The sequence below is a fragment of the Mobula hypostoma genome, chromosome 13, assembly GCF_963921235.1.
Source record: "Mobula hypostoma chromosome 13, sMobHyp1.1, whole genome shotgun sequence".
Taxonomy (NCBI): domain Eukaryota; kingdom Metazoa; phylum Chordata; class Chondrichthyes; order Myliobatiformes; family Myliobatidae; genus Mobula; species Mobula hypostoma.
In genome coordinates, this window is record NC_086109.1 from 90,669,803 (window position 1) to 90,688,572 (window position 18,770).

General features: G+C 39.0%; 1 protein-coding gene across 1 annotated transcript in view; it reads right to left on the reverse strand.

The window, feature by feature from the left end:
• The window catches only part of map2k5 (mitogen-activated protein kinase kinase 5), a 327,453-nt gene that overhangs the window by 112,688 nt on the left and 195,995 nt on the right, over positions 1 to 18,770 (reverse strand). Inside the window, exons 13-15 of the mRNA XM_063066162.1 lie at positions 18,435 to 18,483; positions 11,794 to 11,867; positions 7,952 to 8,002 (exon numbers count right to left, since the gene is read on the reverse strand). Of these exons, the coding sequence (XP_062922232.1) occupies positions 7,952 to 8,002; positions 11,794 to 11,867; positions 18,435 to 18,483 (174 nt within the window). The remainder of the gene's footprint in view (positions 1 to 7,951; positions 8,003 to 11,793; positions 11,868 to 18,434; positions 18,484 to 18,770) is intronic.

Below are 18,770 nucleotides of genomic sequence, written 5' to 3' on the forward strand. Positions count from 1 at the left end.
TCTCTCCGTATAGCAGCATTCATCTTTTCATCAATCCTGACCAGACTTCCAGCTCCTGCTGGTGAAAAGCATCTCCATAGCATGATACTACCTCCATGGTAATTTACAGTAGGGATGCTGTTACCTGGCTGATGTGCAATATTAGGTTTATGTCACACCTACAACTTAGTGTTGAGGCCAAAGAGTTCCACTTTAATCTCATCCCACCACAATAACTTCTTCCACATCTTTACAGTACTTTCCAAGTGATGTTTTGCAAAGTTTTTAAAGGAAAAGATATACTTTTTTTAAGCCAGGTGTTTTTCCATAAATACCTATTTTGTGCAAGACCTCAGAGATTGTGGAGCTATGAACTTCATCTCCAGTTACTGTTACTGACTTCTGCAGCTCACTGGAAGTGACTTGGTGTGACAGTAGCCTCTCTTACAAGTGCCTTTCTACCAGAACATAGTTTAGAGGGTCTGCCTGATCTAGGCAGTGCTGCTATGGTTTCATATTTTTTTCACATTTTCACAATGGACTGCAATGAGCTCCAAGGTATGTTCAGTGCCTTTGAGATGATCTTGTACCATTCCCCAGATTTATGCTTCGCTGTAACTATGCTTTGCTGAGTTGTCTTGAATGCTCTTTTGTCCTCATTTTGGTCTGTTGAAAATCTACCATACTGTTGGAAATTATAGAGAGAGAGAGGGTATTTATTCTTATGAAATGATTGAAAACAGGCGATCCTCCAATTTTTTACATCAACAAATTGGGTGAGTGAGCAAGGTAATACATAGCACCTAAGGAAAGTTAGTGTAGTAATTACAAAGGAGATGAACACTGTTTCAGCCTAAGAACTTTGGTTTTTAATTTTTAGTATATTGTTGACAGGTTTTAGAATTTTTCTTTTGATTTGATGTGATGCAGAATGTTTTATAGATTAGCTTAAAATCCTACTTCAATATATCTTAAATTTAGAAAATGAGACAGTAAAATGTGAAAATAGTTGTGGAGGCTGAATACTTTTTCAAGGCACTGTCTTATTTTTCAAAACTGTGGTCATTAAATCACATTATTAGAAGTGGACTGATATCTGCAACCCAAGACATGACCTCTTCTCATTCCTACCACTCTGGAGGAGGTACAGGAGTCTAAAGGCACACCCTCAATACTTTAAGAACAGCTTCTTCTTTTATGTGTTGCACTGTACCTTTGCTGCAAAACAACAAATTTCACGACATATGTAAGTGACATTAAACCTGATTCTGATTCTGAAAGTCAGGCTTAAAATAATCAGTGATTCATTAATGATTTAAGTCTGACTTGTAAAGGAAAACTCTTTAAATCATCCCCAGAAGACTCAAATTTCTCAGGGATGGGCTAAAATCAAACATCATCTTCAAGCATTGACAAATAATAGGTTGATTGGGAAAGGTTTGATTTTTCTTTCTAATAGATTCCACCCCCTTCATTCTGTCAATTTTTGTAAAAGCATTCATTTGTTATTTCCAATTAAGAATCTGGTCAGTGAATGGTTATTGTTTTCTAAAAGTGTATCAGAAATATCCAAGTAAGAGAATAAGATGCCTGTGCAGTGATAAAAAAATCAAATTAGATCTACGGTTTTACAAGGAGGATGAGAAAATATGCAACCAGTTGTAATTATAGATTCTCCTACTACAGAGTACCTTCAAAATCTAATTTACATTAACCTTCAGGTTATATGATTAAATAAAGCAGTTTTTCCCATTCAATTACACAGTGATAATTGGCTATAATCAACAGTAATGAAGGGCAAAAGGGTAACCCAATAAATGCAAAACTACATTTTAAGTTCTTTGGAAGTATTACAAAAACACTCAGCAATCAATTGTTAAATGGAAGAGTTTAGGGGTTCTAACATCTTCAATTATCCTTCAATTTTCTTGTGCGAAACATATGTTTGAAGAGAGGTTGTAATTCTATTGCTATTCTGTGTTGGAATGAGCGATTTCCTACTTCAAACCCAATCTAAATTTGGCTGATTCTATTCTCCCTTCATTTTTAATCCAGATAGATCACAGTTTGCCTGCTGTTTTTTTTCCTACAGAGGTTTTACATTTATGTGGTGCTCAGGCACATGATATTATTAAGTTGCTATAGTAGAGGACAAATTAAATATGAATTACTTTAAAAATCATAGTCATTCAGCATGGAAACAGGTTCTTCAGCCCAGCAAGTCTGCATTGACCATCGAGCACCCAATCATATTAATCCCATTATTATTCCCTCCACATTCTTATTAAATTCTTCCAGATCAATATGGGCACGCTATGCTGGCACCAGAATGTATGGCAACACTTATAGCCTGCCCTAAGCACATCTGCAGGTTGTGTTGGTCATTGACAAAAACAATGCAATTTACTGAATGTTTCCATGTACACGTGATAAATAAATGAATCACAAATCTGAAATCTGACAGAAATGAGTGAATTCACGCTCAGAGTTATGGAGATTTGGAATACTCTATCCCAGAAAGCAGATGAGGCTGAATCATACTGAAAACCCAGACTCTCAAATTTTGGTGTGTAGGACATTCAAGGGTAATAGAGAGAAGGCAAGAACCTGCAGGTAGCAATAAGATCAGATCATTACTCAAAATATAAGGATTAGGAGCCCTAATACTTATGTTCTGAAGAATGATTCGAGCTGATGGCTTACCACCATCTTCAAGGGCGTTTGGGAATGGGCAATAACAGCCAGACTTTCCATATATAAAGATTGACTTCATTTGTCACATGTCCTTCAAAATCATCTTTGATTAAAATACAATAAGATTTTTGGACAAATTAATATTAAGTAAGCAGAGGTTGAACTTGTTTGATACACCAGTATTTGACAAAGAAAATGTGTGCAATTTGATTAATGAGCAAAGGTACCTTTAAGCTGGATTGTCATGAGCTATTCTTCACTCAAAGCACAAAATAAATTCCATCCAATTAAGACATTGCTGCAAAAGCCAATGTACAAAAAGAGACTTATGTGTTTGAAGTAAGCTTTACAGACTTGCCCAGCTGTGCTTTTTTCCTTTAATAAACAATATTAGGATTAGATTGTTAGAAAGTCTATTCTTGGTATTTGCATAAATGAGCAGTGACAGAAAACTATCACTTAATAAATATATGCCTACGTGTAACACTTAGGCCTTAAAACCAATTAAACATTCTGAAAGATTTGGTCCTATCAAATACAGTGCCAATAAAAAATATTCACCAACACTGGAAGTTTTCATGTTAATCACGGTGGATTTAATTTGGCTTTTTTAAAAACACTGATTAAGAGAAAAAGACTCTTTCGTGTCAAAGTGAAAGCATATCGCTGCAAAGTGATCTAAATTAATTACAAATATAAAACACAAAATAACTGATTGCATACGTATTCACTCCCTTCAAGTCAATATTTAGTAGATGCACTCTTGGCAGCAATTACAGCCTTGAGTCTGTGTGGATAGGTCTCTATCAGCTTTCCACTTCTGGACACTGCAATTTTTCCCATTCTTCTTTACAAGACTGCTCAAGCTCTGTCAGGTTGCATGGGGATTGTGAGCAAATAGCTCATTTCAAGTCCAGCCACAAATTCTCAACTGGATTGATGTCTGGACTCTGACTTGGCCACTCCTGGACATTAACTTAGTTGTTGTTAAGCCATTCCTGTGTAGCTTTGGCTTTATGTTTGGGGTCATTGTCTTGTTGGGAAACAAATCTTCTCCCAAGTTGCAGTTCTCTTACAGACTGCATCAGGTTTTCCTCCAGGATTGCCCTGTATTTTGCTGCATTTATTTTACCCTCTACATTCACAAGCCTTCCAGGGCCTGCTGCAGTGAAGCACCCCCACAGCATAATGCAACCACCACCATGCTTCACAATAGGCATCACACATCAAAGCTGCTGGTGAACGCAGCAGGCCACGCAGCATCTCTAGGAAGAGGTACGTCGACTGTACCTCTTCCTAGAGATGCTGCCTGGCCTGCTGCGTTCACCAGCAACTTTGATGTATGTTGCTTGAATTTCCAGCATCTGCAGAATTCCTGTTGTTCGCAATAGGCATGGTGTTTTTCTGATGACGTACTGTGTTTGGCTTATGCCAAACATAGCGTTTAGTCTATTGGCCAAAAGGCTTAATTTTGGTTTCATCAGGTCATAGAACCTTCTTCCAGCTGACATCAGAGTCTCCCACATGCCTTTTAGCAAACTCAAGCCGAGATTTCATGCGAGTTTTTTTTTCAACGGTGGCTTTCTTTGCCACTCTCCCATAAAGCTGTAACTGGTGAAGCAGCCAGGCAATGGTTGCTGTATGCGCAGTCTCTCCCATCTCAGCCACTGAAGCTTGAAACTCCTCCAGAGCTGCCATAGGTTTCCTGGTGGCCTCCCTCACTAGTCCCCTTCTTGCACGGTCACTCAATTTTTGAGGACGGCCTGCTCTAGGCAGATTTACAGCTGTGCCATTTTCTTAACTGACTGACTTAACTGTACTCCAAGGGATATTCAGTGTCTTGGAAATTTTCTTGTATCCATCTCCTGACTTCTGTTTTTCAATACCTTTTTGTGGAGTTGTTTGGAATGTTCTTTTGTCTTCATGGTGTAGTTTTTGCCAGGATACTGACTCACCAGAAGTTGGACTTCCAGATACAGGTGTATTTTTAATACAATCAATTGAAACAGCTTGACTGCACATTGTCATCTCCATTTAACAAATTATGTGATTTTCAAAGCCATCTGATTGCACCAGTGATGATTTGGTGTGTCATATTAAAGGGGGTGAATACTTATGCAATCAATAATTTTGTGTTTTATACTTCTAATTAATTTTGATCACTTTGTAGAAATCTGTTTTCAATTTAACACAAAAGAGTCTTTTTTTCTGTTGATCAGTGTCAAAAAAGCCAAATTAAATCCACTGTGATTCAATGTTGTAAAACAATAAAACATGAAAACTTCCGGGGGGGGGGGGGGGACTGAATACCTTTTATAAGCATTGTATATTTGGGGTAGGTTAATCTACTAATGTAGTGCTGTAACATGATTCTCTGGATAGTGCTGAGGTATAGTATTGTCTTCAGATTGTGATCTTAGATTAGATTAGCTTTAATTGTCACATGCACGTCAAGACATACAGTGAAACGTATCGCTTGTGTTCGGGATGTGCTTTGGGCCACCAGCAAGTGTCACCACGCTTCTGGTGCCAACATAGCACACCCACAACTTACTGACCCTACCTGTACATCTTTGGAATGTGTGAGGAAATCACAGCATCCAAAGGGAACCCTTGGGAGTCATGGGGAGAACATACAAACTCTTTACAGCGACCCTGATCTTACAACTGCAGTTGCACTAACTGCTGCACTACTGTTGACCACCAGATTTCTGTCAAATTTCTAGCTGAATAAATTTGTTCCCACCACCCCCGCACATACAGAGGGCAAAAGAAAACTTGTTTTTTTTAATTTCAAGTGTTACCTCAGTCTTGGATCTAAAGGCAATGCTCACTCTGAAATACCCAAGTATCTAAATAGCAAATACTTACATCTACACAGACAGCAATTTAATTGTGGGGAGACATAATAACTGTGATTTGAAGTTTACTTTCCAAATGGACAGCGGCTAGAAATCATGATCAGGGAGGTATAATGGATTTTCCATTCTATATGCAAGGGTCAATCGCTGTACCCCTGCTGAGAGAAGTCAATACAGCCTGGAGACTGTATATTGAAATCTTCCAGTAAATACTGTAAATATTAAAGCAAAATGTAATGCTGACACTTTAAGGCATTGGTCAGACCACACTTGGATTACTGTGGACACTTTTGGGCCCCATATCTAAGTAAGGATGTGCTGGTATAGGAGAGGGTCCAGGGGAAGTTTATGAGAATGATCCTGGGAATTAAAGGGTTGACATATGAGAAGTGTTTGACGGTCCTCAGCCTATACTTTCTGGTGTTTAGAAGAATGGCGGGGGGTGGAATCTCATTGAAACCTATTGAATATTGAAAGGCCTAGATAGAGTGGATGTCCATTTACAACAGAGATGAGGGGGTATTTTTTTAGCCAGAGGGTGGTGAATCTGGAATTCATTGCCAGAGTTGACTGTGGAGGCCAAGTCATTGGGTATATTTAAAGTGAAGGTTGGTAGAGTTTTGATTATTAAAGGTGTCAAAGGTTACGGGGAGAAGGCAGGAGAATGGGGTTGAAAGGGAAAATAGATCAACCATCACTGAAAGACAGAGCAGAATTAATAGACCAAATGGCTCAATTCTATTCCTATGTCTTATGGTTTTATAAAGCTCCTTGGCTCTGGATAAATATGCTGAGGCATGGAAAAGAGCCAGAGATGCTTAGAAAAATAGAACAGGAAGATCACTTGGCTCTTAACATCCTCCAATCAGTCTGTCTTAAGGTTCCCATATTAAATTGCACATAGCATGTTTAACCATGTAGAATGCAGAATTATTTGGATAACGCAAGAGATTAAATACTAATTCATTAAAAAGAGGCAAGTGTGAGAATACTTCGTTAAAGCATAGGGTAAAATAAACAGATTGTCAAATTCTCGTAAAAAAAAATTGAAAGTGCTTGCAACATTCACATGCCCTTGCATTTTGAAAGGGACCTATAGCCTCAAACATCTACCAGGCATAAACTTTGGAGATGTTGGAAATCCAAAGCAAAGCACACAAAATGCTGGAGGAACTCAGCAGATCAGGCAACATTCATGGAAGTGAACAAAAAGTCGTTATTTCAGGCTGAGATGTTTCATCAGGACCGAAAAGGAAGGGGGAAGATGCCGGAATAAAAAGGTGGGTGGAGGAGAAGGAGGATAGCTAGAAGGTGATAAGTGAAACAGGCTGGAGGGAAAGGTAAAGGGCTGGAGAGGAGGCAATATGATAGGAGAGGAGAGTGGACCATTGGAGAAAGGGAAGAAAGAGGATCACCACGGAGAGGTGATAGGCAGGTGAGAAGAGGTAAGAGGTCAAAGTGTGGAATAGAAGAAGAGGGCAGGGAATTTTTTTAAACCACAAAAAGTATTATTTTTTCATTTTAATTCAGAGAATTGCATTATTCAGATTTATTTCAAAATGTATCATTCAAAAAAGGTAAATTTACATAAACTTGTTTAAAAGACTTAATAAGCTATACCCATGTAGCCATTTTGTGGCCAGTCAATGCAATTACACCTAAACAGCTGCCATAGAAAATTTAAAATGGAAATTATCTTCACAACAAAGTATATTGGCAAATGGGAGAAAACTCTAAAACAAAACTATGATAACAGAAAGAATAACACATTATGCAAAATGCTTAATAATAGAAAGACAAGTGATAATACAGTATGGTTTAGATTTTAATATACAGGAAAAAGACAAATTTCAAATCAGCACGGTTGACTTTTTCCAAGACCATAAATCAGAACGAAACATCTGGAAAAGCAATCCCTATACAGTCTACACAAGGACAGTGGCAGAGGATGTATATTCTTTTAAAAAAATGATTTATTATTAATCTCTCTATTCTATTGCTTTCTTGGGTCACTGGTCAGCAAATTTGAAAATGTTGCAAGCGCACGAGAAACTGACAGATCATTCACAGATAAAAACTGCATTATCTTCAACGCTCCAGTCTCCTGGCAATGAAATCTGTAGAAACACAGTTAAATCCAGAAAAATACACAACCTGTGTGCACAAGATTTGGATGCCCACACAGCATGCCTCTGCAAATTAGTTATGTATTTATCAGGGGCTGATTGCACTTCTTTCTAGCATTTATATATGACTATTAAATTTTGCTTGTTAAGAGTAGCATACAGAGTTAGAAAATAAATTGAAACGATGTATTTTGTGATTGCTTTAAAAAATACAATATTGTCCAATTTATATGGGCATTACTGGGAAAGGCTCTATTCTGCAAAACTACTGACATTGGTGGATTTACTCACCGCCATATACGCATTTGTTCCCACGTAGGTTTTAGCTATTGAATTCACCAGCTGTAAGAGAAAAGGAAAGTGGTGTGATGATTTAGATAGAAATTATCAATGATTCTGAGGAATATTATCAAGTTTAAAATAGGGTGACTTAGCTCAGCCACATTTATGGAAAGGTGCTATGAAACCACCCTGCCCACATTTGGCCTAATGCCACAGGAACTCAAGGGGTCCAGAGTTAATGTTAAACAACCTGAGGGCCATTTCCTCCTGACCAGATATTATCAGGCTCCCACCTCTGGTAAACCTGTTCCCACCTAGCAAATGTGATTGAGACGTGCAACATTGTAAGTGTATGGTATTTTGAACAAGGCTGTTGCTTTGTGTTGTTTTGCCTTTCACAAGTTTCTGCACAATTTATTTTGTTGCTCCCTGATATTTTGTCAGCAAACTGTGGATAAGGGTCTGGAAGCAATTGAGTTTTATACAGCTGAGTTTTAGATCAGTTGAACATTGTGCAGGATGGTACCTGGCCCCTCTCCTGGTCACAATCCTAATGGAGAAGGTGCAAGGTTGAGTCCTACATGGTCATGGCAAGAACGTACAAATTCCTTAAAGACAGCTGAAGCACTTTTCGGCATGGAGTAGGGAGGCTGAAGGGTTTGCTTCTGTGCTGTAGTTCTCTATGACTCTATGAATGTCACAAGAAAAATCAGTAGCTGATTGCAAATTAGCTCGCCTTGGACAGCATTTCACACACTCAACCAACAGGAGCCATGCAGCATCTATAAAATCTACCATAACAGGCCCATGTAACCTTGGCTTTTCCATAGGAAAATTAAGTACTGGTTTGATCGGGCAAAAATGATTCAGGAGCTAATTAACTACAAACATAAAGAATTCTTGGATTAAAAGCTTTAAAGAAAGAGCTCTTTAGGCACCTAAAGGCAGAGGGCCACAAGCTAAAGAGTAGAGGATATAAAAAACTGCAGGAAGTTCAAAAACTTGCATACAGTTATAACATAAGTGAGTTCTTTGAAGCTCTCAAAGCTTACTTACAGGGCCAAACGCTCAAGGTCCCACTTCATTAAGAGCATTATACCCACTAACTGATTCCCCGCACCATCCCCCACTGTATCACACCACCCTCCATCATTGAAGGTTGCATAGGAAAACTGTTGATGTTGGCTTTGGAGTGTACAGCTATTGTGATAATTAATATAGGTGGCATGTTGGAACATAGCGGTTTATAGTGCTAGTGATCACCAGTCGAGGTTCAATTCCCATCACTGCCTGTACATTCTCCACTTGGGTGTCCTCTGGGTCTTCCTATTTCCTTTCACATTCCAAAGACGTATGGTTAGGTTCAGTAAGTTGTTGGCACGCTATGTTGCCGGCAGAAGAGTGGCGACACTAGTGGGCTGTCCAGGACAAACCTCGCTGATTTGATTGGATGCAAACAATGCATTTCATCGTATGTTTCGGTGTCCATGTGACAAATAAAGCTTATTTTTATCTTAAATGGACAACTGAATGAATGGAGTCAGAGATAAAGGTGCAGGATGGGAATTGGGTAGGATGGTTTTAGTCGCCAAAATAATGTATTTGGTGTATTGGCATTTTTCACTTTTGATATTTTGTCATAGGAACCTAAAATCCTTACCACCTCTGGCACAACAGAAAGCAGGTTATGCTCAGTCTCATGACAGTACTAATAAATGAGCACATTCAGTCATTTAAGGAGATTGCTGGCATCAACATTAGAGCAAACCAAGATTCTTTAACCTTAGCTACATGAATGGAAGTTACTGGGTTGTGTACTTAAGATACCAAGTTGCAGAATGGTTACACACAACAAAGATTTTGGAGCCAGCTATTATAAAACATCTTCCTATCCAAAGGTCTTCAGCTTCAGATATTGATGTAATAGGTATTGTCAGCAGCCCATATTTTCAATCATGAAATTCTGTTTTGTTCAATGTAATGCAATTGAAAGTGAACAATTTCCAGAGTAAAATACGACAATAACTCCTTCTGTGTTGATTCATCACATCTGGAAACTCAATCATTCACTTTCTCATTTGCCGTATTGTGTCCGATGCAATGCCATTCATGTGAAATGCTTTTTGATTTGGAGACATTAGACTGCATTGTTCCAAGACCACTGACAGCCTGGAACAATGAGGTGTGAATTGTGCTGAACTGGGGTGGGATCCCTCTAAGATTAAATCTCAAATTTATCTTCTAGTATCACCTCAACACGCTATCATTCACGGCACTTGCCCTGATCGCTATCTGCCATGATCTGTCGTTGCTCTGGATGCTTGAATAGCTTCGACAGACAGCATCACCACAGGTCCAGAATCTGCAAAGATTCTCTAACAGTCAAAATCCTCAAACAGTCAGCAAGGTGCCAGCAGACACCTATCTGACAACAAAGTCTCCATTTATCTGCACTCCATTATAATAGATACACCTCCATCTTTCAGGTCCTGATCCTCTGATGGTTTGTTTCTCTCAATCTCTAACAGCCCTGGATGAACAAAGCCCCTCACCATCTAGACCTCAGATGTTCTAATACTGAAACCCTCTTTTGCCTGGCCACAAAAATAACTTCTGTTTGCTTTTAAGGCTCTTATTCTCTGCACATAGAGCTGAGCTTGGTCTTGCACAGAACTTTTTTGGTGCTTCTGAAGATCATACCAGTGGACCTACAATTGTAATGATCACCGAGTGGTCATTTGGCATGTCTTTTACAGTGCAATGTGATTTCCAGACCAGCATTTTTGACATTCATCTGAGTCTCATCAGAGAAATATAACTGAAGAGGGACATAAGCAATTTTCCTCTGTATCCACCTTCAAAATCAATACCCAATGAATCAGATAACAGCCATTCAACAGCAGGAGGCTTTGTTACATATTTCTCACAATGGTCTGGAAATCACTAGAGCTCCAAAGTACTTTGCCAGTAGCTTTTGACAAGTAAAAGCATCGAATCCCTACCAAACTCACAGAAAATCTTCCAATAAATTAGATTTTACACCCTGTAGCAAAATAACACAATCTTCCAGTACTGCAAAATTAAGTTGTACATTTTCCAGAATTTTTGAAATCAATGGCAGAATACATGAAAGCAGAAATAATTCCATGACCTTCAATTCAGTGTGGTTATATAAAAAAAACTTTTCACCCCGTTACAAAAGCTAGGATATCGTTTATACCAAAGTCAGTTTTCTGAACATCTCAGTCTGAACAAAATTTTCAGTCACAGGGGACCAGCATACTATCATGACACGAGCTGTCTGCTTATACATTGACAAAATGGAGAACATAAAATGCACTGGGGAGAATAGACTTTGACAACTTTTAATATACCACTGACCTTCTATTTCTTCAAAATCTTTGACTGAGTAAAAAGGGCGAACGCAATTCAAATCAACACCAAAGCAAGCTCACAGGTCACCACCACAACTGTCTCAAGGGCCAAAAATGGAAATTAATTAAATTTTGTGCATCGCCTTGTAAATGCCCGCCACTATTGTTGATCTCCACATTAATTTTTATTGCAGGCCTCCACAGTTCCCTAGACACGGCATGCGCTCTGCCCTTCCTATTGTCTGGCCAAACATTTCATATCAAATACGCATTTCAATGAACTGCTCTATTTTTAAATAGTAATTACAATATCAGCATTTTTTTCTGTCATTAAACAATGAACAATCATACTCTGATGAAGGAAAGTCACTCAGAGATTAAATGTGAATAAGTCTCTCCCTGAGCTGGGTGCCTCTGTTGTGGATCTCTTTGACTTGTGGCCAGGTGATTTGAATAAGGATGTCCCCATGAGCATACCTGTGTGCTCACTCCAAAATCGCACAGCTTGACCTGTCCTCGTGTGTTCACCAACATATTAGAGGGTTTGACATCTGCAGAGGGACAAAAATAGGAGGCAGAAACAATTTCTTTTAAAAGCACCTCAGAATTTAATGATTCTGTAATTACAGCTATGACTCAGTAATGCCGAGGATGAAAGCAACACAAAAGCTACATAGATTAGAGCGACAAGCTTTGCACCTGCTGCACATATTTACAATGCTCCTGAATAACAAGTGTAAGAAAAGGGTTTTCACATAACCAAATATTCTCATTACAACACAACCACTCAGCATTTATTCGCAAAACAAAAAAAAATCAATTAATTAATATCATTGTTGATGTAACCAAGAAAGATGAATCCTGCATCCTTAAAAAAAATGTACATTTTTATAATAAAATTATCACCGAGCTCTGCTGGAGGTCCTTACCTCCGTTTCGGCAGCATCTCTCTCCTGCAAGGCATTGGCTCAACCACAGTATAATGCAGGAGGGAGCTGTCAATTCTGAGCTAGGAACTTTCAACAGAGCTCTAGAAGCAGGAGTAACCAATGACCCTTTTTTAAAAAAAACAGCTTTATTAACAATTATTAAAATATTGCATCTTTTTTTTCAAAGGGTACAACTCACATTATCATCAGTAAGTGGCTTGAACTCTTTGACTAAGCTCAATACGATGAGGCAACTGAGATAATCAGATGGCGTCATTAACCCCAAGTGCTTCAATTTTAACTCTGCACGTTAATTTAGCACTTTCACATGTGGCAGAGGGATAACTTTAAGCTGATTTTCCTATTGTGGTAGCCATTTCAATAAAGATATCAAACAATAAGAATGCTCAAGCTAATGGTAGCTCTTTATAGCTGATAATTTTTCTAAAGGATTCTGCTGCAGGGAAACACATTTTTAAGCTTTATTTACTGATAATAAAGCACAAATAAGGTAAGTTCACTAACCCATAGTTTACTTAGATTTAATTTTAAATTACCAGTTCTCCCTCCCTCCAACCCTGCAATATCCAGTGAATAAGTGCTTCCAAGGTAGAAATAATCTTACTTTGAGGGTGCGTGTCTGGTTGGGAGTAAAAGTACTAAGCATGAGTAGAATGTACAAACAACCAACAGTGCAAGGCTAGGGAGCAAGATGAGATTCCAGCGACTATAAACTTCATAAACACAGCATTTATGTAAGATGATTTAATTCTTTGGCTATTTTACCCAGATTTTCACTTATCACTGTCTGTTTGTCTCTGAATACTGACAATACAGCAGCGAGAATTAAATATCTTATATAGAAACTGGTGGATCTTTTGACTGTTGAGATCTCACCATACACAACTTTAGTCATTTTCTTTTCTGGGATAAAAGGTGAGGACATTAGGTGATTTCCAGCAACTTTGATGTGTGTTGCTTGGATTTCCAGCATCTGCAGAATTCCTCTTGTTTAGGTGATTTTATTTATTCATTTAGAGATACAGTGTGGAACAGGTCCTTCCGGCCAAACAAGCCATGGCACCTACCAACCCACCTATTTAATACCAGCCTCATCACAGGACAATTTACATTGACCAACTGGCCTACTAACCACTACTGTGGGAGGACACCGGAGCACTCGAGGAAACTCACATGGTCATGGAGAGAATGCAGAGACTCCTTACAGCCGGTGCCCGAATGGAGCTCTGAGGCCCCAAGCTGTAATGGTGTTGTACTATTCGCTATGCCACCATGGCACCCATTTTCCAAGGCCTTCGCCAAAATCATACAATCACCTGTAAGATGCACCAGCTTTATTCTAATTCTTGCCCCTTTGTTTGGGCATTGGCCAGTACCTCTCTACATTGTTGTGGTTAATATGAGTATAAAGCATTGCTGAGGTACGCTGTTGCTCCACTGATGTACAAACCCCATTTCCAGAAAAGTTGGGATATTTTCCAAAATGCAATAAAAACAAAAATCTGTGATATGTTAATTCACATGAACCTTTATTTAACTGACAAAAGTACAAAAAGATTTTCAATAGTTTTACTGACCAACTCAATTGTATTTTGTAAATATACACAAATTTAGAATTCGACGGCTGCAACACACTCAACAAAAGTTGGGACAGAGTTAAAATAAGATTGAAAGGTGCATAGAATATTCAAGTAACACCGGTTTGGAAGACTCCACATTAAGCTGGCTAACTGGTAGCAGGTGAGGTATCATGACTGGGTATAAAAGTAGCGTCCATCAAAGGCTCAGTCTTTGCAAGCAAGGATGGGTCATGGCTCACCCCTTTGTGCCAAAATTCGTGAGAGAATTGTTAGTCAGTTCAAAAGGAACATTTCTCAATGCAAGGTTGCAGAGAATTTAGGTCTTTCAACATCTACAGTACATAATATTGTGAAAAGAGTCGGAGAATTCAGAGACATCTCAGTGTGTAAAGGGCAAGGTCAGAAACCACTGTTGAATGTGCGTGATCTTCGAGCCCTCAGGCGGCACTGCCTAAGAAACCGTCATGCTACTGTGACAATTATAGCCACCTGGGCTCGGGAGTACTTCGGAAAACCATTGTCACTCAACACAGTACATCGCTGGATCCAGAAATGCAACTTGAAACTGTATTACGCAAGGAGGAAGCCATACATCAACTCTATGCAGAAACGCCGGCGAGGTCTCTGGGCCTGAGCTCATCTCAGATGGATCAAAAGACTGAGGAACCGTGTGCTGTGGTCAGATGAGTCCACATTTCAGCTAGTTTTCGGAAAAAACGGGCGTCGAGTTCTCCGTGCCAAAGATGAAAACGACCACCTAGATTGTTATCAGCGAAAGGTGCAAAAGCCAGCATCTGTGATGGTATGGGGGTGCATCAGCACCCACGGCATGGGTGAGTTGCATGTATGTGAAGGTACCATTGACTCTGAGGCGTTATTAGGATTTTAGACAGACACATGTTGCCATCAAGGTGACGTCTCTTCCCTGGACGTCCATGCTTATTTCAGCAGGACAATGCCAGACCACATTCTGCACGGGCTACAGCAGCGTGGCTTTGCAGACACAGAGTGCGTGTGCTTGACTGGCCTGCTGCCAGACCAGATCTATCTCCTATTGAAAATGTATGGTGCATCATGAAGAGGAGAATCAAACAATGGAGACCATGGACTGTTGAGCAGCAAAAGTCTTATATCAAATATGAATGGACAAAATTTCCAATTGCAAACCTACTACAATTAGTATCCTCAGTTCCAAAACGATTAAAAAGTGTTATTAAAAGGAAAGGTGATGTAACACAATGGTAAACATGCCTCTGTCCCAACTTTTGTTGACTGCGTTGCAGCCATCAAATTCTAAATTTGTGTATGTTTACAAAATACAATTAAATTGGTCAGTAAAATTATTGAAAATCTTTTTGTACTTTTGTCAGTTAAATAAAGGTTCACGTGAATTAACATATCACAGATTTTTGTTTTTATTGCATTTTGGAAAATATCCCAACTTTTCTGCAAATGGGGTTTGTAATTGGATATCTGAGAACACCATCAAAGCTATTCCACTTTTAAACTGAAGTAGCAATTATTGCCAACTTAGAGGCAGCACGGTTACAAATCAGTTAGTGTAACACTTTACTGTGCCAGCAATTGGGATCCAATTCCGCCACTATTTGTATGTGCTCCCTGTATTTGCATGGGTCTCCTATCACATTCCAAATGTATGGGTTAGCGTTAGTATAGCTGTGGGCATACTATGTTGGTGCCTGAAGCATGGTGACACTTACCGGCTGCCCCAGTACATCCTGGGCTGTGTTTTATGCTGACGCTAACAACACATTTCACTCTATGTTTCCATGTACATGTGACCAACAAAGCTAATCTTTAAATCTTATTAATTTGTTTTTCCTCTGTATTTATAACTTTCAAGACTATTTCACAGGACAGTAACTAGTTTGATAGTTGTTCTGATGACTACTTCACTGCATTAAATCATACTAATTCTGCAGTGAACTCAGCAAAAGTTATTTAAAAGAATACCTGAAATCTAAGTCACTTGTATCAGAAACTAAAGGGAATTCCAGTAGAACAGAATCACTGAAAATATGCTTTCTGAAACCAAAAGCTGAAGTGTAGTAAATATTCCCTACTGCTCATGAAGAATAAAGATTTGGAAATTTGAAAATCAATGAAATATCTCCCCATCTCTGCTGTACACTACCAAGAAGGCATTGCCTTATATTAAATAAGGAATTAAATTTTCATTTGATGCTAACCATGTCCAGTTTTAAGTTAAATGTGTGAAAATAAATCAAGTATAATGAAATATTGCACAAATATTAACACATAGCAAAAAGAGAAAGAGAATTAAACACACAAGTTTTTAAGAGACTCATCACCTAAGGATGAAACACGGTGGTTTTGAAAGCTTGTAACTATAGCTGGCGCCATTTGATGGAGATGTGGCTAATGTGGAGGATTAGATCAATACTGATGGGCTTCGATTAATGGGAATGATCTGATAAACGAGAGAAGTTCATTTCTACCTAAGTGTCTCAATTAATAGGCTTCAAATATAAAATGATGGTTGAAATAAAGCCTGTATTTAAAAGTCTTAAGAGTTGTACAACACAGAGGTGGGTCCTTTGGCTTAACATGTTCATGCAATGTTACTGCCTATCTACACAAATTCCATTTAAGACCATAAAACCCAGGAGCAAAATCAGATCATTTGTCCCATCAAGTCTGTTCCATCATGGCTGATATATTATCCCTCTTAACTCCATACTTCTGCCTTCTTCCCATAACCTTTGACACCCTTACTAATTCAAAGAAATAGCTCCAAATTCTATTAGAATTATCACACTTTTGCTTCCCTGCCTGTTCTGCCAAGCTAAACTGGAATGCTTAAAACTTTGCCCTGAATGAAGTTTGTTTGAAAGTAAATAATCTCTTTGTTAAACACAAGAATTGGCTGTTTGGCCCTTTGCACCGTCTGCCATTTAATATGATCCTTTACCTCAGATCAATTTTCCTGTATTATGTCCATACTTCTTGATTCCCTATATATCCAACTCATTTCTGTGCTCTACATCGGTGGTGCTGCATAAATGCAGCCTGTCACTTACACATCTCTTGGCCTGGCTGTACTTGTGGAAAGAGAAAAAGCGTTAAATTTCAGGTCAAAGGCTGCCCATAGTACACAGAGCAGAGAGAGCGGTACTGAAGCCTGCCACACTTCTCCGCATAACAAGAGGAGGTTTGGGATGGGTACATATTTCTGTTTATTCTTAACCATTATGTGACAGGTAATGATAAGATTAGGATAGTTTGTGATTTCTGTCATAGTCCATCGGCATTCCCTGTCAAGTTTACAGTATTTGGATAAACTGTAACACTCATAAACTGACTAGACCATCGTGCTGAATGCAGGGGTATAACATAGTACAGAAACAGACCCTTTGGTCATATAATCCTCACTAACTATTTTGTTCCACCAAAGTTTCCATCAACTCTCCCCAGATTCCACCACACATCTCAATATCTGGTGTAGTTTACAATGGCCATCAACCTACCAAACTGCAATTAGTTCTTTAAAATATGGAGGAAACTGGAGCAGTCATGGAAACTATCACTCCCACTGGCTCCCCATCTCTTTCCCTTTATTCCATGGTCCACTGTCCTCTCCTTGCAGATTCTTCCTTCTTCAGACCTTTCCCTCTTCTACCTGTCACCTCCCAGCTTCTCATGTCAGTCCTCTTCATCCGCACCATCACCCCCCACCCCAACTACCTTCCTCATGTCACCTAGACTAACTGTCACCTGCCAGCCAGCAGACGACACAAAGATAGGTGCTCTAGCACCTCCCACTATCTTTTATATTCTGGCTTCTGCCCTCTTCCTTTCCAGTCCTGATAAAGGGTCGCAGTCTGAAATGTCGACCGTTTATTTCCCTCCATGGATGCTGCCTGACCTGGTGAATTCCTCCAGCATTTTGCGTGTGTTGCAGCCACGGAAACCCATATAGTCACATGAAAAATGGGCAACGTCCACATGGACAGCACCAGAGGTAAGGACTGATCCTAACTCACTGGAACTGAGGTAGCAACTCTGACAGTGGCACCATTTGTTGCCCTAACATTTTTAATCAAAACATTAATTTATTGTCCAACATCAAAATTCCACTATTAAAATAGCTTAGCATGTGGCAAAAAAAAACTGGTTTAACTGTGCATTTGATTATCCAGTAACTCCAAGCAAAGGTATCTGAGATTGCTGACATCAGAGTTGAAAATCCAGTTTTATACTTATTCACATGAATGACTCTAATCTTTCAGAATATTTGCTATCCAGAGGGCTTAGAAGGACATCCCTTTAGAACAGAGATGAGGATGAATTCCTTTAGCCAGAGGGTGGTGAATCTGTGAAATTCACTGCCACAGATGGCTGTGGAGGTCAAGTACTTGGATATACTTAAAGTGGAAGTTGATAGGTTCAGAGGGTGTCAGAGGGTATGGGGAGAATGGAGGTGAAAGGAGAAATAAATCAGCCATGATGGAATGGCAAAACAGACATGATGAGCTGAATGGTCTAATTCTGCTCCTATCTCTTTTGGAAATGAATAACTAAAGTGTTAACAAAAGGCATTACATACCTCGATGCAAAATCTTTAGGCTCCACAAGTAGGTAAGGCCTTTTACAACCTGGAAGATGAAGAAAGGAGAGAACATTACAAATTGCACACATATTCCTAATGATACAGAATTTAATAAACCCAAATTCTGCTGTAACTGCAGGAAATACTTAAGAGTTTCATCAGATCAAAATGAAGACTGCTTAGTTTCATTTGTAATTCTAGGTCCAAATCTGTAAATAACCTTCCCTAAATCCAGAATAAGTGAACAAATGAAAGGATTGTACAGGAGGAACTTCTTCAGTCCTCGATGTTCCATCTACAAAAATACATTAAAAAATAAATTACTGTTTCTTA